Source organism: Camellia sinensis, chromosome 5 (assembly GCF_055761805.1).
Source record: "Camellia sinensis isolate YWXY chromosome 5, ASM5576180v1, whole genome shotgun sequence".
NCBI lineage: Eukaryota > Viridiplantae > Streptophyta > Magnoliopsida > Ericales > Theaceae > Camellia > Camellia sinensis.
Window position 1 is genome coordinate 218,195,213 of NC_138965.1, and position 26,918 is coordinate 218,222,130.

Below are 26,918 nucleotides of genomic sequence, written 5' to 3' on the forward strand. Positions count from 1 at the left end.
CACATACTCAAACTTTCACTATTTCAAGATGTTATTTCACTATAATTCCAATTAAGAGAATCTTGAACCCTTGATATTTTTTTATCGAATTATAATTTGATACAAATTTAAAAAGATGAAGCGTTGGGAATTATTTTTTTTTTAATCAAAATTGATAAAAAGAAAAAAAAATGAGATAAGAATGAAAGTTCTTTTAAAAATTGATAAAGATTGAATGAAAAAGTTAAAGTAATTCATATCTAATTTTTATTATTTATTCAAATTTAAAATCAAATTAGATAAATAAAATTAAAAGAAAATTATGAAATGTTGTAAATATTCTAAAACCTTCTTATTCTTAAAGGCTAGAAATTAGTGTGCGTACTATATTCATATTGTATTTTTAATTATGAAATTAAAATCAAAAGAAATGTAACTTAAATTATTGGATTAATAATAGAAACATTATATCAATTATTGTTAAATATCACTTCACTTCACATTTAATAATAACATTGTATATTTGTCTTAGGGGTGGTTTGAGATGATCTAAATAAGTGTACTTTTTAACTTTTTATGAAATATGAGTTCGGTATGAGTTTGGTTTGAAGTGATGTGATAGAGATATGATATGACTTAAATAAGATAATGTAACTTAAATATAATAGTGGCTTTTTGACTTTTTTAGGTTATGACAAACAAGGCCTTAATTATAACTTTTAAATTTGTATATTTTTATAACAAGAAGAGATATATCATAACTTAAGTAACCTCATTTAATTAAGTTTAACTTATTTATTTATTTATTACAAATTATCAAAATTGCACTATATATATATTTTTTATTTTTTTAAACTAATAATTTAAAAAGTTATAAGTATAAAAATTAACTTATAAGTTTCATGAATACCACAAGAAAAAATATTAAATTACTTCACATATTTATAATAATAATTTTTTTAATTTATAAAGTCCCGTGCATAGCACAAGTTACTGCTAGTGTATATATATATATATTATGTGGTGTTTTGGGAAGTTGGTAAAAATGTGGCTTTTTGACTTTTTTGATGACTTTTTTGACAAAAAATTGGATTGTTTTGAGTAAAAAAACTGACTTTTTTGGCTAAAAAAACTAAAAAGCCAAAAAACTGGCTTTTTTGGTGTGTTCCCAAAAGTCTCCTATATTAGGAAAAGGGGGTTCTAAACCTTGTGGGAGTTCCAATATCTCAATTTTAATTTTCTAAATTTTTTATTTAAAAAAAAAAACTCAACATTTATTAACTTCTCCCATACCTACTCCTACACCCTGGTCAACTTCTCTCATACATTATGTTAGTAATGGGATTGTTAAATTATTTTTATAAAAAAATCTTTAAAAAAATAATTTGTATATTAAAAAAATATCTAAAACAAATATAAATTCTTATTAAATCTATCTATCTATCTATTTATATATTATATAAGTAAAATGAGGTTTCTAACACAAGTCTTGTGGAAGCATCAATATGTCAAACTAAAATTTCTAATTTTTTCATTTTAAATAATTAAAAAAATCCTCTATAACTCTCATTTAAGAAATATAAATAATAATAATAATAATTAATTTATATCTCTTGATTTATGATGTAACGCCCTCAAAATAATACATATAAACTCACATGCTTGACATACATAGACATAAGAGAATAAAGCATATTTCTATTTATCAGAGTATTCATTACAGAAGTATTACATGTTAACAACAAAAGTAAATGTCCTATGGGCTTACAACTTTCCAAGTCAACACTTGGGGTCAACACTCGGGTTCAACAAAAGAAGAGTTCTAACTCTTTATACAAAATAAGCCCTTGGCTTGATTAACATGTAATACAAAAAGAAAACAACAAAAAGATCTTCAAGCCTCTAAGCCTCCCAAGCTACGTCCTTGGAGCTGGCATATCTCCTGAACCTGAAAATGATGTCCCATATAGGGTGAGCCAATGCCCAGTAGAGATATACTAAACCAAGTATGAGAAATAACTAAAATATTAGCATTTGATAGATGGCTAGCACTTATAAACCAACTTATATCACAATACAGTTCCATGACAATTATGTCCATGTTTCATTCCACTTTCCTTTACTTATCCAAATCAATTCATAAACATGGCTCAGAACTTGGCCAAACAATTAAATGAGACTACATCCCATATTAAAACACTTTCTTTATCCACAATTCAAATGAGTCTACAACTCATATTAAAACACTTTCACACTTCAATTAATACACATATTTGCTATATTAATACTTCAATTTAATACACATATTTGCTGTATTAATATAATCTATCCCCTATCTCCTCCCAAACAGGTTTGAGAGTCCATCCCCTATCTCCCCTCAAACCATGGAGTACATCCCCTATCTTCTCCCAAACAATATGCATGTACAATGTAGTTAAACAGTTATCATATACAATGATCAATCAATACACATATTTACTGTGTTATTCCAACTGTCATATTCAATGGCATAACACGTTTGATTAGTTTCAATTTTCCCTAATCAAGATATAGTGTCTACAACAATCAAGACTATCCTCCACTGATAGCCCAAAGCAGTTATCTCTAAACAGATAATAAATTTATCAACAGATAAAATATCAACATTTTCATAGGTGAGTGATTAAATTATCCAACTACACCATTTACTCCCACAATTTTCCAATTTCATTATCCTCAACTTAATTTCACATTTCCCAAAATTAATTATTCAAATTAATTATTTAACGTAATTAGGACATTTTTCCCTTATTCACAAGATTGCCCCGAAGGCTCATATTTCACTCATAATTCATAAACAACACCAAATTTCAAGTCTTTAACACATGTTTGACTCAAATATGAAGAACCCCTCTTTTATAAATTACAAATCAAACCTTAACTTTTCCAAAATTACCAAACAACACCAACTAATCAAAATGAATAAAATTTATGTCAAGACTCATAGATTAGAGTAGGTTATCCCTACCTCGAAATGAAGAGACCAAATGGAGAAGATGAAGAAAACCCAAAGTGCTCCAAATCTACAACCTTTCAGATTAATATGAAGCCCTCGCGACCCCTATCTTTCTTACAAAGAGATTAGGGTAGAAACACTCTAAAAGTAGATGAAACCCTAGAGAGAAAGTATGTGTAGAGAGAGAGCCGGATCTAGGGTTTGAACCAAAAGAGATGGAGAAAAAGTGAAAAAAAAAAAGCTGCTGCGAACTGAAATATATGAGGCTCGCTCGAGCGAAGGAGTGGTCGCTCGAGCGACCAGACACAAAGAAACCTTGCTCGAGCGTAAAAAACCTCGCTCGAGCCAACAATTCGAAGCTTCAGGTCTGCAATCCAGAAGCACGTTCGAGCGAAGAAAAGCTCGCTCGAGCGAAGAAACCCAAAACATACAGCTCGCTCGCTCGAGCGAAGGAAAGCTCGCTCGAGCCAAGAAATGCAACTCTTAGGTCCAGAACCAGACGCAGACGCAAGCTCGAGTGCAAGACTTCTCACTCGAGCCACCAGACACATCACCCAACTCTCGCTCGAGTGAAGGAACTAAAACACAGAACTCGCTCGAGCGACAAAAGTCTCACTCGAGCGACGACACAAAAATCTGGGCAGCAACCATTTGTTCCCAATCACAACTATAGCGATCCCGGGCTTTGCCCCTTTATGTACAGTGTTCCGGACTTGTGTTCCATAGTGTTGGCTGTTGTTATATCTTGTTGTTATCCTTTAATTCCTTATTTATGAGTTATATGATGTGTTAGGCAGGCTTATTACAGGTTGGGTGTGATTGGAAGCAAATGGTTGCTGCCCAGATTTTGGTGTCTTCGCTCGAGCGAGGACTTTGTCGCTCGAGCGAGATCTTTGTTTTAGATCCTTCGCTCGAGCCAAGGTTTGTCCGCTCGAGCAAGAGTTAAGTTTTGTGTCTGGTGGCTCGAGTGAGAAGTCCTTCGCTCGAGCTTGCATCTGCATCTGATTCTGGGCCTGAGAGCTATGTTCCTTGGCTCGAGCGAGCAAGGTGTATGCTTTGAGTTTCTTCGCTTGAGCGAGCATTTTGTCGCTCGAGTGTGCTTCTAGGTTGCAAACATGAAGCTTCGTATTCTTGGCTCGAGCGAGGCTTTCTACGCTCGAGCGAGAATTCTTTGTGTCTGGTCGCTTGAGCGACCAATCATTCGCTCGAGCGAGCCTGTGTTATATCAGCAGACAGTAGCGGGATTACACTTCACTTTTTCATCTTCTCTTTTGTGTAAACCCTAGATCCGGCTGCTCCTCTCTCTACACTTACTCTCTCTCTAGGGTTTCATCTACCTCTAGTGTGTATCTACCCTTAGTCCTTTTTAAGAAAGATAGAGGGTCGCGAGGGCTTGCTTTTAATCTGAAAAATCTCAGATTTGGAGCACTTTGGTTTTTGGCCATCTTTTTCTTTGAGCTTCTAATTTCAAGGTAGGGATATCCTACTCCATCTTATGAGCTTTGTCTTTAAATTTTGACATTTTGATATGTTGGGGTTATTGGGTAATTTTGAAAAAGTTAGGGCTGGTTATGTAATTTAAGAAAGAGGGGTTTTCAAATTATTGAAGCCTATGTGTTTGTGAGTTGTTGAAAATGGAATTAATGTTGTTACATTGGTGAAACAAAACCTTAGGGTTGATTTGTGAAATAGGGAAAATGCCCTAATTATTATGATAAATTAATTTGTATAATTAATTTTGGGAAATGAGAAATTGAGTTGGGAATAATGAAATTGGAAAATTTTGGGATTAAATGGTGTGGATGGATTAATTTATCACTCACCTATGAGAATGTTGATATTATATCTATTTAATGCATTTATGTTCTGTTTAGAAATATCTACTTTGGGCTATCGGTAGAGGATAGTCTTGATTGTTGTAGATACTGCATGTTGATTAGGGCAAACCGAAACTAATCACATTGAGTATGTCATCAAATATGACCGTTGATGTAATACATCAAACTTATGTATTGATTAACCTTGTATATGATACGTGTTTATATACATTGTGTTGTGTGGGAGGAGATAGGGGATGTACTCCACAGTTTAGGGGAAGATAGGTGATGGACTCCTAAACCGGACATTGTTTAGGAGGAGATAGAGGATGTACTCCATTAATACAGCAAATATGTGTATCTATTGAAGTATTGATATAGCAAATTTGTATATCATATATGAAGTATGGAAGTGTTTGTTTAAGATTGATACAGCAATTATGTGTATCTATTGTGAAGTAAGAAGTGTTTAATATGAGTTGTTATTAGATTATCTGGCTAGGTTCTGAGCCACATTTATGAAATGAATTGATAAGTGAAGGAAAATGGAATGTAACATGGACACAAGTGTCATGGAACTGTATTGTGATATAATTGGTTTATGAGTGTTAACCATCTATCAAATGCTACCTGTTTTAGTCATTGCTTATATTTGGTTTAGTATATCTCTACTGGGCTGTGGCTCACCCTATATGGGACATCATTTTCAGGTCCAGATGATATGCCACCTCCAAGGACATAGCTTGGAAGGTCTTAGGAGTTGAAGACTCTTTTTGTTATTTTGTTATCTTTTGTGGTATTACATGTAAATTCAGGCCAAGGGCTTAATATGATGTGAGTTAGTACTCTCTTTTGTGTAACCAAGTGTTGACTTGGAAAGTTGTAAGCCGTTGGGCATTTACTTTTGTTGTCAACATGTAATACATTTGTAAGGACTACTCTGAAGAATCGAAAAGTGTTTATTTCTTTTATATCAATGCTTGTCAAGAATGTGGGGTTTTATGTATTATTTTGAGGGCGTTACAACAACCAACCTGTTACAAACCTGCCCAATACATCTTAAAACTCAAATATAAGGAATTGAAAGATGGAAACAAGGTACATACAACAACCAACATCAAGGAACCTAAGTCCGGAATATAACAACCAAATGAGAGAAAACCGGGATCGCTATATATGACTTTCAAATGGAAAGTATATCAAATATATAAAATAAAAAAATAGAACGTATACCTATCCATTTCAAAATTCAAATTTGAGAAGTACTAAATATGGAAAACATTCTATTAATTTAAATTTAAAATTATAATAATTTATCCCATAATATATAAGTTTTAAAACATTCCATGATTTATCTATATATCTATACACTATTATAGTTGCAAAATATTGTCATTTCGTTAAGGTTGAAAGTTGTAATTCTTTTTTTTTTTCATTTTGTTTAATTTTTTGTTAATATGTGTTACAATACGATTGGTCTATAAATTAATTTTATATTCATAAAAGAAAATTTCAAATTTGGATTCTTACTTAAATTATGTAACTATAATTGGAATGAGATGAATATTCATTCCTTAAATTTTGCATCTTTTATTAAATTATAAAATAAATTTTCAAATTTACATTCTTATTCAAAATATATTAATACAATTAGAATGAGATCAATAATCATGTGTGTCATGATATTATTGATCTAAATATAATTTGTTTTAAATACATGTGTTCAAATTATTAATCGCTATTAATTTTTTTTTCTTTTTTTGTTTTAAATTTTATAAAAAAAAATTATATCCTTCTAAACTATAAGGACTTGAACAATAATATTTTTTAATATATATATATATATTTTAACAAAAGAACAAAACATAACTTTTTTAGTACTTACCAAACATGGTGGATTTTGTTAGATTTTTTATTTTTTTATTTCAATTGTCAATTAAAGAAATCAAAATAAAGAATAAATATATACTTGGCTCAAATTGTTAAAAAGTTAGTTTTGCTAAAATAAATTAGGAAGAAACGTTGATTTTAAAAAAAAAAAATTAAAAGTGATAGTTTGTTAATTTTTTATTTAATTTTATTTTTTTAAAAGAGGGTTATAGGTGATAATTTATTGTTCATCTATAATTATTTTAAGATTAAACGAAAATACCATATTTAAATTTTAAATTTCTTACCTTTTTTTATTCAAATACTTTTATTTTGTAAGAAATTTGTTTTTATTCTATTTAATATTTTATTGTAATTTTTAAATTAAAAATAATTTCAAAAAAATCATATTTAAATTATTTATGCCATTATGAAAAGTAATTTTTTTTTAATATCAACCTAGTGGTAGTTTGTGTAACAACCCGAAAATTTAAGTTGTCCCTTAAATTTTATACTATTATTATGGTTGTATGTGATAATATATTATTAAATAAATAATAATAAATACAGAATCTAATTTGGCATTGGATTATCAAATATGGGATTAATTAGGGATTATTATTTGGAGTCAGATTAACAGAAATGTGGAATTATAATACTAATTGGGCCAAATTAAAGTTAAAGATAGTACATAAATAAATATAAAAGTAAGAGTAAATAAATAATATTGATAACAATAATAATAATAATAGGTGTGGTAGTAAAATAAATAATTAATTTTCTGTTGATATACGATCGAGTGTAATTTAATTCGGGATTAATTTATTTATATAGTTATATTAGAAAACTGAGTCAAAGTGTAATTATCTTAAATATTTATTAAAGATAAGTATAAATCCATATAATTTATTATCAAATCTGTGAGAGGATTCGCTGGCCACGTGTTGGCCAGCTAATGTTTTTACCTCCCTATAAATAGGGAGGAGGTGATCAACCGTGGGAAAATAAAAGGAAAAAAAAGAGTGAAAGGAAGGAAAAGGGGATAGAGAGAAAGGGAAAGGAAATAAGAAGGAAAATGAGAGTGAAGGAACATCCGTGAGAATGTAGTAAAAATAAGAAGAAAATAGTAAAGGCCAATATTAATGTGAGTTATATTATACCTTGAGTTACCATAATATATTTACATATGTTTTGACGTACCATATTTATTTTATACAAGTTATGTTTTATAAATTATATTAATATTTCAATTACGTGAATTAATTTATGAATTTTATTTGTTAAAATGAAACCCATGGATATGTTTGTTTATATTTTAAAGAATATTTGACAATGACCTTATAAACAATTATATTTTGTAAGTACCACCACAGGAGTTCCACGTCTTAGAGGACTTGAATAACCATTGGTCTCTGTTTAGTCACTTTGTGACCCTCTATCTGTCATGGATCCATTGACCCTTAACCCTCTGATTTCTGGTGTGGAACAAAGTGTTGTACGAAGATAAGTGCTACACTGTTGTGGGAGCCACCTCTAGAGTTCGTACGAGCCACCTCTTGAGTCCATACATCTGTTGTGCTTTGTTCGGTACCGTGGTTATGGTTATTTATTTACATAATCTTAGTTTTGCTACTTAAATGATTATTTGTTCAGACTAAGTTATTTTAAATATTTTAGTTACATAACTATCTATAGTTATTTTGTGTCCCTTATATTCTTTATATAATATTTCTCACTTTGTCATGTGTTTATAGCTGTTTAACAATTTTCAGGAAATAATGCAATTCAGAAATACCTTTTGGAAAGCCTTAGATGCAGAGCTACAGAATAGACACACAACAATTTTATGATATTTTAATATGTAAATATCGGCCTTTTGGGTCAATAAATTTTGTAATAAAAATAGAAGTTCCGATGATTATTTTGATACATTCACTTAAATATTATTTCCGCTCGCGTTTATTTATTTGTTCAAGAATTGGTCGTAAGTAACTTCAGTTACTGGCCATCACCATACTTAACCATTGGGTATGAGGAGCGGGTCATGACAGTTTGGGAAATACTAAATAAATATACTTTTTTTTACTTTTTACAAGAATATGTATAGAAAAATAGAGATTTGATGTGACACAAAAAAGATAATTAAGTATATTTTTTTACCTTTTATAAAAAAATATGTAGAAAAGTATAGATATGATGTAACCCAAAAAAGATAAAAAGATATAAAAAAAAAAAAAGAAGGGTGAGCTAATATAGTACCTCCTAAACAACCCTTTATTTGATGATCCCTTTCTAAAAGATATATTTTTTAAATATTTTTAATAAAAATTCTATTGGAAATCTTAAGTATATTGCTTTTTCTTTTATTCATTTATATTAAATTTTTAATTAATTTTATTTATTATTTTAAAAATAAATTAGTAAATAATTTATATATTTATATATATATATATATAATTTTGTTTTGGTTGCTTAGGTTTTTATTTGGTGTTTCTGCCCAAGTCTACTCAAATTTAATTTGAATTTTTGAATTTTTGTATATAGGTCCTCACTTAATTAAAAACTATATAATTTAATCTTTAAAAGAATTTAAGCTCTACTCAAGTTACTTGGGTTGAGCTCACTTAAGTTTGCAATTCTAGAAAGGGAGGTTGAAAGTTACATGATTAAATTTGTGAAAAATTAAAAAATAATAAATGAATTGTGATAAAATTGTGAGACTTAAATTATAAATTTCAAACTTCTTTGTCTTCATAATTTGCATACAGAAATTTAACTATTTGTATTATTTTGTATAAAAATATATTATTAACTTTTTTACATGCGGTGCGTAGCACGGGTTACCACTAATAATCTATCTATACTTCTATACTATATATTAAGCAAAAAGAGATTTTTAACCCCAAGGCCTGTGGGAGTTTCAATATCCAATATGAATTTTTTAAATTTCTTATTAAAAAAAAAAAACTAAGCATTTATTGATTTGGTCAAAATTCACTGATCATTATTTATTAGCTTTTTTCAATCCATATGTCTTTCCACATGCCTGCATTTATTGATTTGGTCAAAATTTCCTGATCAGCATTTAAAATCCCCTCATACAAATAATTATAGATACAATCCATGTATAGTTACTGCAATACCTTTTCAACTTCTCTCATATACTATGATTAGTGATAAGATTGTTAAATTATTTTTATAAAAAATCTTTAAAAAAATAATTTTTATATTAAAAAAAATCTAAAACAAATATAAATATCAATAATTATCCCGTGCATAGCACAATATTATGATGTCTATAGCGATCCCAGTTTTCCCTTCATTTATTTATTGTATTCCGGACTTGGTTCTGTGGTTATGTTGTTGTCTTATTCTCATTTTCATCATTTACTCTTTGTATTTGAGTCTTGGGTTGTGTTGGACAGGTTTGGAACAGGTTGGTTGTGTTTAGAAACCGAGGGTTGTTGCCCAGATTTTGGCCTTCACGCTCGAGCGGGGCTTTTGACGCTCGAGCGGGGCCTTTGTTTTTGCTTCTCCGCTCGAGCGAGCGTTTTGACGCTCGAGCGTGAATATTCATCTCCCAGTAGTTTTTCTCTGCAGGTCGTCGTACGCTCGAGCAGGAGTTTTGACACTCGAGTGGGCCCTTTTGATTTTGTTCCTCCGCTCGAGCGGGGAGTCTGACGCTTGAGCGGGGACCATGGTCTGCAAAACTTCTGAAAGTGTGCAATCGACGCTCGAGCGGTGCTTTTCACGCTCGAGCGTGAGTCTGTGTCTGACGCTCGAGCGAGGAGTTCCACGCTCGAGCGGGGCGACTCTTATTTCAGTCCGAAAAGTGACATTTTAGATCACTTTTTGATTTTCTTTCTCTCTCCTACTTTTTCAAAACCTCCATTGGAGAGCACCTCACTCTAGAACTCCAACTTCTCTCTAGGGTTTGATCTAGTAGGAGTGATCTTCTATCCGTGGGCCTTGTAAAAAGTGTGGAGCTTGTTGGGGGCTACATTTTGATTCGAAAATATTGGGGTTTGGAGCACTTTCAAATTTTTTCATCTTCTCCTTTGAGCTCCGAATTTGAGGTAGAGATAACTACTCTTTTTTATGGTCTTTGATATAAACTATTGGTCATTTTGATGTAATGTTGAAGTTGGGTAATTTTGGGTGTTAGGGTTTCAAAATGAATAAAGAGGGGTTTGGTTATTTTGACTCATAAATGTGTATCTTGGGTCTTAAAATGATGGTATTGATGTTGTTGATGATATATGGGACCTTTGGGTCATTGTAGAGAAAAATTGGGAGAAAGTCCTAAATTGTTGTATGAATTAATTTATATAATTAATTTGGGAATGTTATGGAAATATGGAATTGAGTTGGAAATAATGTAATTGGCTCATTATAAGAGGGAATGGTGGAGTTGGATTTATTAATCGCTCACTTATGAAATTGTTGTCAAATTATCCGTTGATGCATTTATTATTTGTTTAGAAATAAATTGCTTTGGGCTATCGGTGGAGAATAGTCTTGATTGTTGTAGACAATGCATGATGATTAGGCGAATTAAAACTAATAAATTGGTTATGTCATCGAATATGACGGTTGGAATAATACATCAAATTTATGTATTGACTACTCATGTATATGATAGGTGCTTATATACATTGTGTTGTGTGGGAGGAGATAGGGGATGCACTCCACGGTTTAGGGGAAGATAGAGGATGGACTCCTAAACCGGATTTTATTTGGGAGGAGATGGGGGATGAACTCCATTGATACAGCAAATCTGTGTATCATTTATGAAGTATGGAAGTGTTTTAATGTTATTGATATAGCGAATCTGTGTATCATTTATAAAGTATAAAAGTGTTTTGATGTGATATTGATACATCAAGTATGTGTATCTATTGTGAATTATAGAAGTGTTTTGATATGAGTTATAGTCTCATTAAATTATTGGGCAGGTTCTGAGCCTTATTCATAAATTGAGAACTGGATAAGTAATGGAAAATGAAATGAAACATGGACATATTTGTCATGAAATTGAAATGTGTTATAAGTTGGTATATATGAGTTAAACATTTATTGAATGCTGATGTTTTAGTTATTGCTCATATTATGTTTAGCATATCTCTATTGGGCGTTGGCTCACCCTATATGGGACATCATTTTTCAGGTTCAAGTATTATGCCGCCTCCGAGGTCTTAGCTTGGATGGTTGTGGGAGTTGAAGACTCTTGTTTATTTTTGTGTAGTACATGTAAATCAAGCCAAAGGCTTATTTTGTGCTTTGAGTTAGTACTCTCTTTTTGTAACCAAGTGTTGACTTGGAAAGTTGTAAGTCCGTAGGACATTTACTTTTGATATCAACATGTAATACTTTTGTAATGAATACTCTGATAAATAGAATTATGCTTTATTCTCTTAAGTACATGGATGTCTTGAATGTATGATTTATGGGTTTATTTTGAAGGCATTACAATGTCTGCGTATATTCCACATGTAATATATATATATATATGTCTTGGACCATTAAATTGTAGTTTTCATTAATTAAATTTTTTGTTTTAACTCAGCATTTATTAAATTCTCTAAAGTCTTTTTGACTTCCCCTATATACACATTATTTTTAATTTTTTTATTTTTATTTTTAACAAATATAAATATCTAAAAAACTATCTAAAATAAATATAAATATCTATATCTATCTATCTATCTATCTATCTATTAAGCAAAATGGGGTTTTTAACCCCCAAGACCTGTGAGAGTTTCAATATCTTAATCTGAATTTTCTAAATTTTTTATTAAAAAAAAAAACTCAGCATTTATTGATTTAGTCAAAATCTCCTGATCAGCATTTATTAATTTTTTTTAATCCACATGTCTTTGCACATGCCTGCATTTATTGATTTGGTCAAAATCCCCTAAATTATTTTTATAAAAAATCTTAAAGAACATAATTTATATATTAAAAAAAATCTAAAACAAATATAAATAACTATAATTATCCCGTGCATAGCACGGGTGACAGGCTAGTATTATACAAGGAAAATGGACCTTTTAGTAAGAAGCCTTCTAGTAGCTCCAAATCCTCATTCTAATTTTTTGATTTTCTTAATTTTAAACAATTAAGAAAATCTCCATTGACTAACTTTTATTTAATAATCTCACATCAGGAAAAGAAGGAAAAAAATGAGTTGTTTTACTCATATAAAGTAAATTTTATACTTTCATAAAATTTAGTGAGGAGCCTTGTAAGAGTTTCAGTATCTCATATTAATTTTCTTGATTTTCTTAAATTTAAACAATTAAGAAAATCTCTATTAGCTAGCTTTTATTTGATAATCCCACATTGAAAAAATAAGAAAAAAATGAATTGTTTTACTTATATAAAGTGAATCTTATATTCCTATTCCATTTAATATTGTAGTGTTGTGCATGTTTCAATTCAATAGAGTTTATATTTTTAAAGTTTTAATTAATTAATTATTAATTCGTTGGTTTAACCGTGATTTTATACTTTTATTTTATAATCCCACATCGAAAAAAGAAGGAACAAAATGAGTTATTTTACTCATATAAAGTAAATCTTATACTCTCATCCCATTTAGTAAGAAGCCTTGTAAGAGTTTCAATATTTTCTTGATTTTCTTAATTTTAAATAATTAAGAAAATCTTCATTGGCTAGTTTTTATTTGATAATCCAACATCGAAAAAATAAGAAAAAAAATGAGTTGTTTTACTTATATAAAGTGAATCTTATACTTTCATCCCATTTAATATTGTAGTGTTGTACAGGTTTCAATTCAATATAGTTTAAATTTTAAAAGTTTTAATTAATTAATTATGAGATAATTATAATTAATAAAAATGATAATTTTAAAATAATTAATTACTAAAGTTTTAATTAATTAATTATGAGATAATTATGATAAGTGTAATGTTATGCACGTTTCAATTCTATATGTTTCAATGCCACTCTTATTGCTCCTTAATATAAAAATTATGAGATAATTATGATAATTTAAATTTATATTTAAAACTTATAAATTATGAGATAGATTATTATATTTTTAAATTTATATTGTGTCGATTTTAAATTTAAATTAATAGATTGTTTTCATATTTAGTGACAGTTTAAATTTTAATAAAATAAAATTAAAAAGTTTTAATTAATCAATTTTTGTGTAAGTTGGTTGATTTTTTGATCTAACTAATAAAGCTAAATCGTTTTTGGTTTGAATGATTTGCTGGTTTAATCGTGATTTTAGTGGTTTTACATGTTACGATGATTCTTTCTTACTCATTAAGTTTTTAATTTTTTTTAATTATTTTTCTTTCAAAAATCAATATGATAATTTTTTAAAATTCATATATTTTTATTCTAAAATAGTGAAGTATTAAAATTATGTCAATTTTTTTTATAACAAACCATAATTTTAATTATTAAATATCAATATAATAATTTTAATATATTATAATAAACGAACATTTAAACTAAAATTTTTAAATTTATATATAAAATTTTATTTACGAAGGATAAAATATAAAAAAATTAAATATAATTATTATATTTTTAATAAATAATATATTATTTTATTCCGTAGAGGTATGATGCTAGTATATATATATATATATAGGAGTATAAAAAAAAAAAAAGAAAAACAAATATATCTAGGGAAATGCACCAATAAATCCCAAATTAATAACTTATCCACTGTTTAGTCTTAAAAGTTTTCTTATAGACTGAAAGATCCCATTACAATGTTTCAAATATCAGATTAATGTTTCGAACATTAGATTTTGAACATCAGATTAATATTTGGAACATTAGATTTCAAACATCGAATTAATGTTTCGAACATTAGATTGATGTGTAAATGGAACTAAATGGAGCATAAGAAAACTTTTAAGACTAAATAGTTCAACTTTTCAAAAATTAGGAGTTATGGGTAAATTTTCCATATATCTATATATCACTGGAAATCAACGGAAGCGAACCCGCCAAAACCAATAAACCACAGACGTATACCCTACGCGATGGCAAAGTCATAACCCAACCCAAAACATCTCTCTCTCTCTCTCGATTACTCTGTCGTTTTTTATTTGTTGAACTGTCCATCTCCATCGTCTCCTCCATCGGAACAAACGCGAGAGACGATAATGGAGTCTTCGCTGCTATCTTCCTTCAATCGATTCAGAGCTTCTGCGAATTCACTTCTCTCTCAATACGAACCTCTCACTCTCCTTCTCGCTCCTCTCCTCTCTCTCCTCGCTGCTCGGATTCTCCAATCTTTCTTCGATGTTGTTCGCGACAGAGGACTCAATCCAACACTTCTAGGGCTCTTCATGAGCTTCATCAAGTAATTTCTTCTCCACACTTGCATGTTTTTCATTCATATATGTGTTACTAGTCCGCAGATTTGATGATTTTTATCTTGAACAAACAGGTTGGTACCTGGTGTGAGGAATTACATCGATGCCGCAAAACAGAAGGTCAGTTAAAAATTGTATTGGGATGTTTGTTTGATTTGAAAATCAGAGGAAGTAATAATTTATTGACAATAAAAAAAAAATTGAGATCAAATACGAGGAAATAGCGAATGTGTATTAGAATTTAGCATTAATTTTATTCAACTGGAAAAGCATTAAATGCCATGTGTTGGGGTTGATTTGATTTCAGCGATGGTGTGCTATTTGTCAACGATTGGTTCACAGACCTTGCTAATTTTAGCTGGGCCGAAGAGTTTAGTGTCTAGATCAGTCTTAGCTATCTGATTTGTTCCATCAATTATGGAGCTACCGACATTATAGATTTTTGATGGGTGAATTGAATGGAAACGAACATATTCATTGGTTTATCTGAATTAATGGCTAGTTGGAAGCTGTCCTGTATACATCTGGTGCAAAAGATGTTCAATTTTGCCTTTTCCATTTGTTGATTCAATAAGTGGTCTCATACACTGTATATTAGCCAAACTCTGGTGGAGCCAACAAATGGGGTCACTCCTTACTACAGTTATTGAAGCAGCTCACCTACAGAGTTATCACTCAGTTGATAACATAGCAAGTTGAGTTTCAAGCCCTTCATCTAGGAAGGAGAATCCACGGATAGAGGTGGCAGGTCAAGCTCATTATACTTGGGATTTAGATCTATATTTGCCAGTTTCTTCTTTATGTTGTCCCCATAAGATTGCAACTGAATCGTATTTTTTTAAAAAAAAATCTTTTTGAGTTCTTATAAATTATAATGACTACCTGTGAACTGCATGGTTGTCGTTAGAAAGGTTTTCTATTATTTTTGTGTGGCTGAGCATTAATCTTGACACTCTTGGGATCATTGCAAGAGAAGTGAAGGGGGTGTTTGGGCTTTTTCGATTACTTATTTTATGGTGCTTTATATATATTTGCTAAGAAGCACGGACACTTCTAAGAAGGTGACGTATTCGTGTCGTATCCGTGTCGGACACCGATACTCTTTGGACACTCTCAGGACACGTGTCCGACACTCTTCAAAACGTGTCCTATTTTTTAAATTTTTTTGAAGACTTGGACACTCTTTGGACACTTGAAGGACATACGTGTCCATCGCTTAAATACAAGTGTCTAACGATTAGACATATGTGAAATTAATTATAAGTTTGAACAAAACAACTTAAGATACAATAATAAAACAAAAACTATATAAATTTATAGGAATTAGTATCATATTGTATTTTTTATTATCTTTTTAATGATATATTCATATATATAACATATAATAAATATATAAAATTACATATTTCATGCGTGTCCCTCACGTGTCGTGTCCTACATTTTTTGAAAATTAACGTGTCAGCGTGTCCGTGTCGTACTCGTGTCGTGTCACGTGTCCGTGTCCATGCTTCTTAGTATATTTGCTACAAAACTTGGTTTTACATTGGAAATGCAGCTCCTAGGGACTAGTTTTCAATAGGATGTTCACACAAAATTTTAAGAAATTTTAGCAGAAATTATTGGAATTTTTTTTTTCTTCTTTCCATTAATGGTCTAAAAATCATGGAAAAACTATGTAGATGCTTGTAAGAAACTTTTCAACCATGCTGGGAAACAATGGAAAATGTATGGAAAATGCTTCCCACAAAATCATCTCTTTAGCTATACTCTTGAAGCATTTTTTTTTTTCAATTAGAGTTGTTACTACTTTTTAAATTATTTCCTGGAGTTTTAATGTGACATTTTTATTGTTTTTTTCAATAAATTTCTTATAAACAAATTGGAGCGCAGGTATGCATGTTTAAAATGTTCATTCCTCTAGCATATACCATGATCAAATTTTGTGGTTGTGCTCTCGAGTATAGGCCCTTTGTGGCAATGTCTAGTATGGTTGGTGTTGCAGACCGTCCTCATACCTGAAATTGGAAAACTGATGGTTATGAGAGCTTGATGTACATAGTTTGGTCCATATGCGCATTGCTTTTTGGGCAATTGGTTATCAAACACAGTATCTGAAATTTAGTTTCAAGAGGTATTAGTTCAAGTCTCCTACTATGTGATTGGTCCCCCATTATTTATGTCTATTAGTGTGCGCTTTGTTCCTTGTGTATTTATGTTCCTTGTTTGGTTCAGTTTGCATCTTAGCTTGTCTAACCTCATGTGAGGGAAGGTACGAGATTTTCATATACATTGTTGGACCATCCCTAATAGCTTAAGCTTTTGTTCCAACTGGTTCCTACCAATTGCAACATGCTTCTGGTAAGAATAATTATTTCAGATGCTTTATCTACTTTAGTTAATGCCTTTTCGTGGGAGTTCCTTCCCTTCTCAGATTGAAAATTTTCTAGTTATGAGTTTGGCAATTGCATACTATTAATGAATGCCTTGGTTCCTTGAATATGCAGGTAGTAGATAAGCTGCAATCTACTGGTAAATCTAAAAGAGATGGTTGGAGGACAGAGTTGCCAAGGGCAGGCTTTGGAGTGGGAGTCCTAGAAACAATGAAAGATGAGAAAAGAAAAGATGTGGCTTGGCAAGGCAAATGTTCTGGTACAGTGTATGTTTACTGTTATTAGATAGAAAACTATGTACGTGTTCTTTTTCAAAGAAATAATCAACACTAGTTTGCTCTTATGCTTCAGCCGGTGTACTAACAAGACTATGATTTTTGTGCAGCTACATTGGAGGAAATGAGGCTGAAGGGCATTTTTCTTTGATAAATGAGGCATGTTCAATGTTAGTAAGATGTCACATTTATGATCTGTATTATATGTTCCTATACGAATCTTAATTCTGTCTATAATTTTGTCTATGACTTGCCATGGTGATACATCCGATGGGACAACTACTCCGGTAATTGCCTCCTGTGATATAATCACCAAAGTAATGGGATGATCATGTGAAAAAAGTCTTGGGACTTAGGCATGTGTGATATGCCAATGTGCCCAGTGCCCTTTCATCTGGTGCGGTAAACATCTGACTCATTGACCTTAGACGTGGACGTGCAAGTTACCAACACTGCCTTTGTGTTCAGAATTATTATCTATTCAGATCATCTTAGTTTTAGTTTGCATAACTTTTCAGGTTTGCACATACCAATCCACTGCATACGGATGTGTTCCAGAGTGTTGCTCGGTATGAAGCAGAAGTGGTTGCGATGACAGCTGCGCTACTAGGAGGTAAAGAAAAAGCTTCTGGAGGCCAGATATGTGGAAACATGACATCTGGAGGAACTGAAAGTATATTGTTAGCAGTGAAATCATCACGTGACTTTATGAAAGCTAAACGAGGAATTACAATGCCAGAAATGTACGTTAATTTTTGGTTAGGTGCCTTTTGTTTTGCCGCTAATTTATTTATGATCTAATATTCAATTGTATAAATGATTTTCTTTCTAAGCATAGGATAATACCTGAATCTGCACACTCAGCATATGATAAAGCAGCACAATATTTCAAAATCAAGTTGCGGCGTGTACCTGTGAACAATGAATTTCTGGCAGATGTCAGAGCTATTAAACGATGTATAAACAGAAATACCATATTGGTATGCATTTTAGACCAGGCTCGCTGATTTTACTCCATTTGCCTTTCATTTTTCTCCTAGATTCTGTGATGGTGTATTTGAATTCAAATGAATTTCAGATTGTTGGATCGGCACCTGGGTTCCCACATGGGATCATTGACCCTGTTGAGGTATGTGACACTGAATTTTGGTTATGTGAAGATCTGTAATTCTCATTGGTTCTTGCTTATCACTTTGAAATTTGTAGGAGCTTGGTGAACTAGCTTTTGGTTCTGGGGTTTGTTTCCATGTTGACCTTTGTCTTGGAGGTTTTGTATTGCCTTTCGCTCGTAAACTTGGGTATGTCTGGTTTGATTTTTTCATTGACTGATAAGGTGTTGCTTTGTGATGAAACTATATTGTGGCTATTTTTTATTTCAAGGCATTTTTGCTTATTGTTTTGCAGCTTCTCTTAATATTACTCTACAAGATTTGTGCTATTGTTGTATTCCCACCTCAATCTCTTCTAAGTTTTTTTGCAATTATGCATCGCTATAGATATTCTATTTTACCTATTTGCTCTGTCTGGGGAGTTTGTGTTTTTTTGTTGTTAAATGTGAATGAGAGTTGGAATTACTTGTGGTGTCATCAAGTTAGAGTGATGTGGTAGACATTTAATCTTCCATTATGGGAGTTGCAGAAAAAGCACTTTACATGTTTATAATCCTGAAGTTGAATCAATTTTTTTGTTTGATAAGTTCAAGCTGAAGTATGATGAATTGAAAAGTTTTATGCTAATTATAAGTGGGCAGCATATCAGTAAAAAGATTTAACATTTTTCTTATGAACTTGCTTTTCTGAAGTAATTTTTTAAAGAGGAATGCTGCTTCTTTATTATCCACAATTAAGATGAGCCGATGAATATGAGTACTAGATAGCCCATCTTGCCATTGTTAGTTATAGTCAATGATATCCATCTAAGGATAGTAGTTTTAGCCAACATGTTGCCCATCTTGTTGGTTATTGGGTAATTCTTGTAAAATTCTATAAAAAATTCACAAGAGCCTCTTAGCATCTCCTACATAGATAGAACTAATTGCTGTTTTCAGATTTGACATTATGACTTAGGCACAAGTTTTCAGTAAAAACTGCTTTTGATACCTAAGAACTGTTGGCAATACCAAAGTTTTAAAAGGCTTTACTAAGGCTTGCCTCGATGCTCGTCTTGAGGCGAGAGTAAGGCAAGTTGCCTCAAGACTTTGATTTTTAGGCTTTACTCCCCAAAGGCTTGCGCACACAGTCTTGAGACATGTGCCCTAGGTGCATCTTGTACACCTTTTACGCATGCATAAGCATGTGAGGAGTAAGCATATGAAGGGTGTACCTTAGACTCTTGTTGAACTTAGTCTAGTAGATGGTTTAAACATAAAAAAAAATTAAAAAAATAAAAAATAAAAAATAGAAAATAAAATAAAACTCATTTTGCAACTACATTCTATAGGAAAAATTAAGTAAATGACCAAGAAAGAAAAAAACACAAAGTTAATGCATAATAAGAAGCTCAATCACTAAAGTTGAAAATATCAATTTCACTTTCAATAAAACAAAGCTTCCTTCTCTGCAGTGGAAAAAAGTATTTAAACCTTTATATTTAATTTTGATGAATTTATTTATTGTTCTAAATTATTTAAACTATTACTAAATATAAAAATTTGAAATTTGAAATGCTTAAGCCTCAACGCCTTAAGGCTTATGCCTCGCCTCATGAGAGGTAAAACGTCTTACGTTACACATTGCCTTTAAAAACTTTGGGCAATACTTGCCCCGAAATTACTGTGTTTCTTATGAACTATGTTACTTTTAGCTGTTAAATAATTAACCTTTTCTTTTCAGGTACCCTATTCCACCTTTTGATTTTTCTGTCAAAGGAGTTACCTCAATATCAGTGGATGTGCACAAGTATGGGTTGGCTCCCAAAGGAACAAGTGTGGTCCTATACAGGAATCATGACATTCGAAAGGTAAGTAATATGGGCACCTGAAATCATGTATCTTTTTCTAGAAAGACAAGGAACCATCTCTCTCTCTCTCTCTCTCTCTCTCTCTCTCTCTTAACTTGTCTCATTTTTGGAATCAAAATACAAATAAATTTGGTGTATCCCATGATTAGTATGCCATTTGGTCAAACTTTGTTACTTTAGACAATGAAATTAATAATAATTTTCTAGAGAACATTTACATTTCAGTTAGTTGGAATAGCCTGATCATGTTATTGTTTTGGCCATATAATCTACATACTGGTCAGGGTTCATCTAATGACAAGAAATTCCTCAATGCAAATGCCACTGTTCAACGATAGGGTCTTAAAGCCATAAATTTCTTTAATACATGGAAATTAAGTAATGTTTAATAGAACAGGTGATTGCTATCTTATTATAGGTCTACAGTATGCACTTTTTTCTTGACTGGTAAATATCACACACTGATTATGTAGTAGAAGCTGTTAGTTCCTGCTTTGTTATTTACCTTTTCTCATATATCTTTTCTTGTTTTGGCATATTGTTGGCGGTGTGGGAATCAATTCTATGCCTGTTAACTTATCGGTTGTTGGCAAACAGCATCAATTTGTTGCTGGTAAGTTACTTGCTTTCAAAAAAAAATTTGAGTTAATTATTTCTTCTTCTTTGTGGTTTTAATTATGGAAACTATGCCACTTTGAGCATGTGTTTGATTTTTATGACCGTAAGGAAATGACATCTCAATGCAGAGAAGAGCATAGCATAACACAGTTATGATGCTTGCCTGTGACTTTTGTTATAATGATCTGCCATGATTTGTCATTTCTTATATCATTGTTGTTGTCTGTAGAATTTAATGTATAAAGAGAAATAGAGAGAGAATAAATTGTATGTATTATTGATTGATTTATATTGATTTATTACAATGATTCATGATTCCTATATATAGAAGAGGGTGAGTGTGTAGTAGGTAAGGAGTAGGTGAAGTGGAGGTGGTAGTGGTGTAGTGGGTTAGGTTTAGTGGAGTAGGTGAGGTGGTAGTGGTGTAGTGGGTTAGGTTTAGTGGAGTAGGTTTAAGTGGGTGAAGTAGGTGATAGGTTTTAACAGCCCCCCGCAAACTCAAGGGGGATAGGAACTAACCAACTTGAGTTTGGAGAGAGTTACAAAACAAGAAAATACATAAAAATAAAAGAGGATAAGTGACACTGTATGGTCGTGTCAGACCATTGGTGAAGACACTGGATGGTGGTGTCATAACGTTGTAGAGGACACGGTATGGGGGTGTCATAACGTTGTAGAGGACACTGTATGGGGGTGTCATAACGTTGTAGAGGACACTGTATGGTGGTGTCAGATCGATGTAGAAGACAGTTTATGGGGTCATGTCGGACCGTTGTAGCAGACAATGTTGTGACAGTTTACAGAGTCTTGCTGGACCCTTGTAGAAACTAACCGGAATCAATGTCGGGACAGTTTACAGAGTCTTGTCGGACCCATAAAGGAGCTAACCGGAATCAATGTCGGGACAGTTTACAGAGTCTTGTCGGACCCATAAAGGAGCTAACCGGAATCAATGTCGAGACAGTTTACAGAGTCTTGTCGGACCCATGAAGGAGCTAACCGGAATCAATGTCGAGACAGTTTACAGAGTCTTGTCGGACCCATGAAGGAGCTAACCGGAATCAATGTCGGAACAGTTTACAGAGTCTTGTCGGACCCTAAAAAGTCGCACCCTCAAAAGGTGTGCCCAATCTTTCAAAAGGCGTGCCATCAAAAGGCGTGCCCAATCCATAAAAAGACGTGCCATCAAAATGCGTGCCCAATCCATAAAAAGACGTGCCATCAAAAGTTGCGCCCTCAAAAGGCGCGCCCACTTCATCAAAAGTCGTGCCCGACAGAAAGTGTCGAGCCATCAAAAGGTGAGCCGGAGACGCGGCGAGGCACGTGAGCGACAGAGTGGCGTGTCGGCCGCGTCGTCAGTGTCGATATAAACCAATGCGGAGGCTGTGCTTGAGGCAGAAGCGAAGAAAAAAAAAAACCTGGGAAAAAACTTCTGAAAAACTCTTCATTTTCTGAGAGAGATATTCGTTTTTCTGAGAGATTGCCTCTAAGAGCTGCAAATCTTGAAACACTCCCCTTCCGAACATTATCAGTCTGAAATTGCTATTTCGCTGAAACACTCAGCAACCCAAAAAACATGGCCTCTTCTTCCCGTTCAGCTACCCAGAATATGGCCTCTTCATCCCGTGGTCTACTCACTCTCTTTCCCGACCTCAACGAGTCAACAAGAGAGATAACTGGTGCGGAGGCCCGTGAACCTCAACCAAAAACCTCTGGTTTTGTTCCGTTGAACTTTCCGATGCGGTCGGTGGAGCAAAGAATGGCAGTGCAGTCGGATGTGGAGGCCAATCAGTATACATTGAAGTCATGTGTGGAAACCATGACTGCGGTTACAAATTTGTCGAACCGGCTGCAGAGTAGGACAAATGAGGTGCAGCAGTTAAACGCCCAACTGGCTCTGCTCCAACGCATGTATAAGGATGCGCGAGCAGAGTTAAGTGTGCTAAAGGCGGAAAATAAGGAGCTGAAGCGGAAGGCCACCGTGATGTTCCGATTTGGAGGTCCACCGTATGCTGTAGTGGAGGAGCAGGGAGGAGGCAACTTGCTTGGTGGTCTAGGAAGCACGGAGGCAACATCGGCAAGGACCACCCAGGACGGAGGCAAGAAGAAAAGACCGGCGGCTGAGTAGAGAAGAAAAATCCCACTGTGGGTGTGGTAGTTTTGTTTTTGTTTGTGTGGTTTTTTTTTTTTTTTTTTTTTTGATGTAAAAGTGTGATCGGGGTTGATCCCCTGATATGAATAAAATGACAAGGTTGTGGAATGTTGTTGGTGTTATTTTGTGGTGTTGTTTTGTTTAATAAGAAAAATAAAATAAAAGAAAATAATGGATAAAGAAAATAGAGAAAAATATTTGTGGATGGGTGATAAGAAAAACAGCAGTGTGATTTTTTTTTTTTTTTTTTTTTTGGTGGAATATAAAATAAATAATAATAAGAGAATGGAAAACGGGTGATGCTTACTAACAAGGGATAGGGAAAATATATTATAATAAAATATATATATATATATATTAAAATAAAAGAAAAGGGTGAAAGAACGTGGATGAAATAAATTAAGAGAAAGGAGAGATATGATTAAAGTGGGTTTGAAAGTGGGAAAAGATGAGAGAGAGGGAGATAGAGTGGGTGCATGATGATGATGTTGGGTCCATGGAGAGAGAGAGAGAGGGATGTCCAAGAAGCTTGTGCTTTTGATAGTTACACATTACCCAAGCTGTATGTGAAGATGCATGTTACTGTCTTACACTTCTGCAGGCTTGGTATTCTTTGTGGGGCACTTGCAACACGTGACATTGAAAATTGTATTCGAAAATAATGACATCTCCAACATGAAACGTCTTGGAAGCAGCCCAGGCCTTGTAATCAATATTCCCAATGATGGTTCAACCAGCGGAGTCCCCAACCTTGTACACTGCTGCCATTGAAACCTTCAAGCCAGCAAACATGGCTACCAACAACAGAGCCACAGCTCTACACCCCACACCCAAATCCATGGCTAAGAGAGAGAGCAAATCGGGAAAAAAATAGCAGTGACGAGCAGAAAAGCAGTGCCAGAAACGCCAACGACGACGACGACGAGTAAGAGTACAACCACGGATATGTGAGAGGCGAGGTGAACGGCGATAGAGGCTAGACGATGATGCGGGTGCCGCCGCCGACATAGCGGAGGAGGGGTGTAAGAAAATGTTGAAGAAGTCAAGGTATGTGTAGAAAATAAGCGGAATAGGTTGAGGTCCGGCGGGCGGCCAAGGCGAGGTTGCCGCCCGCCGGTGAAGCGAGAAATACTAAGATCTTAACCTTGCTCTGATACCATGTAGAATTTAATGTATAAAGAGAAATAGAGAGAGAATAAATTGTATGTATTATTGATTGATTTATATTGATTTATTACAATGATTCATGATTCCTATATATAGAAGAGGGTGAGTGTGTAGTAGGTAAGGAGTAGGTGAAGTGGAGGTGGTAGTGGTGTAGTGGGTTAGGTTTAGTGGAGTAGGTGAGGTGGTAGTGGTGTAGTGGGTTAGGTTTAGTGGAGTAGGTTTAAGTGGGTGAAGTAGGTGATAGGTTTTAACATTGTCATTGAAAGAATTAGGTTATATTCGGTTGTTAAAACATGTCTCATGTCTATATCAAACTTCTCTGCTTGTATCTATACTGCAGTTACTGAGTGGTCTGGTGGGCTTTATGTGTCTCCAACCATCGCTGGAAGCAGGCCAGGGAGTTTGATTGCCGGGGCTTGGGCAGCAATGATGTCTTTAGGATTTGAAGGTGACAAATTCCCAAAATCACTTGCCTGATTTCATTGCTACGATTTCTTTCTTTTCGTTATATACATACATATATATATATATATAAGAAAAACCTTTTTTCCTGGTCTTCCATGCTAGGACTGTTTTTGGTTTCCATGATTGCTAAACAACATATCATGGCAAGTGTTTGTTTCGTGGTTTGTCTGATTTTTATTAATTTATTTTTTTGTGTCCCATTACATTTTATAGGTTACTTGGAGAATACAAAAGAGATCATGGAAGCATCAAAGAGAATACAGAAAGGGTATCAATTGTCATTAAAACTTCTCAATGGTGTTTCAAGTCTTATACTACTGGAAATCACTTTTACTTGTTTTGCAGGATAAAGGAGATTCCTGAGTTACATATTGTTGGAAGGCCAGACATGACAATTGTGGCATTTGGATCTAATGTTGTAGATGTATTTGAAGTCAATGACATTATGTCATCTAAAGGCTGGCATTTGAATGCATTACAGAGACCCAACAGGTAAGTTTTCTCCACAAATATGAGACTCAGAGAATGGTAATTACAAAGTCAACTGTAATTGGCAGTTGGGGTAGCTGACTCACTGATATGAGGCATTGAACTGATCAGGCCTCTCACTTTTAAACTTGATTGCATGATCCCAATTGGTGGGTCATCTACCACACTGGTGGTTAGAACGGTTTATATGCTATGTAGTTGTTTTCATAAGTAAGAGAATTAGATTCGATCTTTCAGACAGATTTCACTGTGATTTTGTTCTGAAAGGCATTTTCGTTGTGTTTATCAGCATTCATATCTGTGTGACCCTTCAACATGTTCCAATGGTTGAAGACTTCCTGAAGGATCTGAGGAATTCCGTGGAAACTGTAAGTTGCTTTTTAGTAATTAGTATAAATAAAAATGATGAATCATCCCTGATGTTCAATTTAAGTCAATTAAGGTGTGGAGGAATGATTGAGGTGATAATAATTAGTAACAGATTAGTGATACCGGTTGGTAATGTTTGTTTCGTTGGACTGGATTATATGATGAGTCTTGAGATTAGCAATCCCTTAGGATTACATATCCTATCCCACAACTGGAATTGTTGGATTAGGAGAGGGGGTTGGTAGAATCCTAACCTATCATTTATTAGTTTGGAATGAGATATATAGTTCGGGAGAGGGGGACTGTCAATCCGGAGGCCCACTTTTGTATCCAAACACGGGATTGTGGATTGACTAGAATACATCCAATCCCATGGGCTTATCCCCAAACAAACACAGCCGTCATTAGCACAGATTGTTTTACCAATTCTGCATATGGGATTGTGCTCCACCACTCAATTTTTATGAGTTTGATTTATTTTTATTTTTTCAGGTAAAAGCAAACCCGGGTCCCATAAGCGGAGGGCTTGCTCCAATATATGGTGCTGCTGGGAAGATGCCGGATAGAGTTATGGTTCAGGAGTTGTTGGTGGATTTCATGGACAGTTCATGCTAGTGGCATTATTGTAATCTTGTTTCAATTCTGCACTTTATTTCATTTGTTTCTGTTGTTGTTGTTGTTGTTCCATAATTCTTTGGTAAAGAAGTTTTCTGCTGCTTATATGTACACCAGTTCTACATAAAATTATTTCTCATCTTAAATTCAAGAAAATATGTTCTTATAAAAGTCATATTTTTCTTTATCAGTGTCGTCGTTTCCTCTCTTATAAAAATTGAAAGGTCGACTTGGCCTAATGGCCTATTAGCATTTTTAGAAGCTCAAGTTTGAGTCACGGAAACAACTCGAAAAACATTGATAGGAAAGAGCATTTCAGTTTCTATTGCATGTGTTAATTGATATGAGCATAGTCTATTGCATCTGTACAACTTTTCAATGCATGCTTAACGAT

The 26,918-nt window shown here is 33.1% G+C and overlaps 1 protein-coding gene across 5 annotated transcripts; it reads left to right on the forward strand.

The window, feature by feature from the left end:
- Window positions 1–14,617: 14,617 nt before the first annotated feature.
- DPL1 (dihydrosphingosine phosphate lyase) lies at window positions 14,618–26,695 on the forward strand. 5 transcript variants are annotated; one of them, XM_028222522.2, is made up of 15 exons: window positions 14,618–15,013; window positions 15,101–15,146; window positions 17,531–17,682; window positions 17,802–17,861; window positions 18,210–18,434; window positions 18,530–18,671; window positions 18,770–18,820; window positions 18,898–18,989; window positions 20,523–20,649; window positions 21,247–21,262; window positions 24,927–25,034; window positions 25,265–25,319; window positions 25,397–25,543; window positions 25,830–25,908; window positions 26,402–26,695. In XM_028222522.2, the coding sequence occupies exons 1-15, from the start codon at window positions 14,814–14,816 to the stop codon at window positions 26,522–26,524; spliced, it is 1,623 nt and encodes a 540-aa protein (XP_028078323.2). In that variant the 5' UTR covers window positions 14,618–14,813; the 3' UTR covers window positions 26,525–26,695. The 5 variants fall into 5 exon arrangements, with proteins under 5 accessions (XP_028078323.2, XP_082727612.1, XP_028078325.2 ...); XM_082871486.1 differs by having other exon boundaries at window positions 14,648–15,013; window positions 17,531–17,675; XM_028222524.2 differs by lacking the exons at window positions 14,618–15,013; window positions 15,101–15,146 and adding exons at window positions 16,542–17,157; window positions 17,259–17,384.
- The last annotated feature ends 223 nt before the right edge of the window (window positions 26,696–26,918 follow it).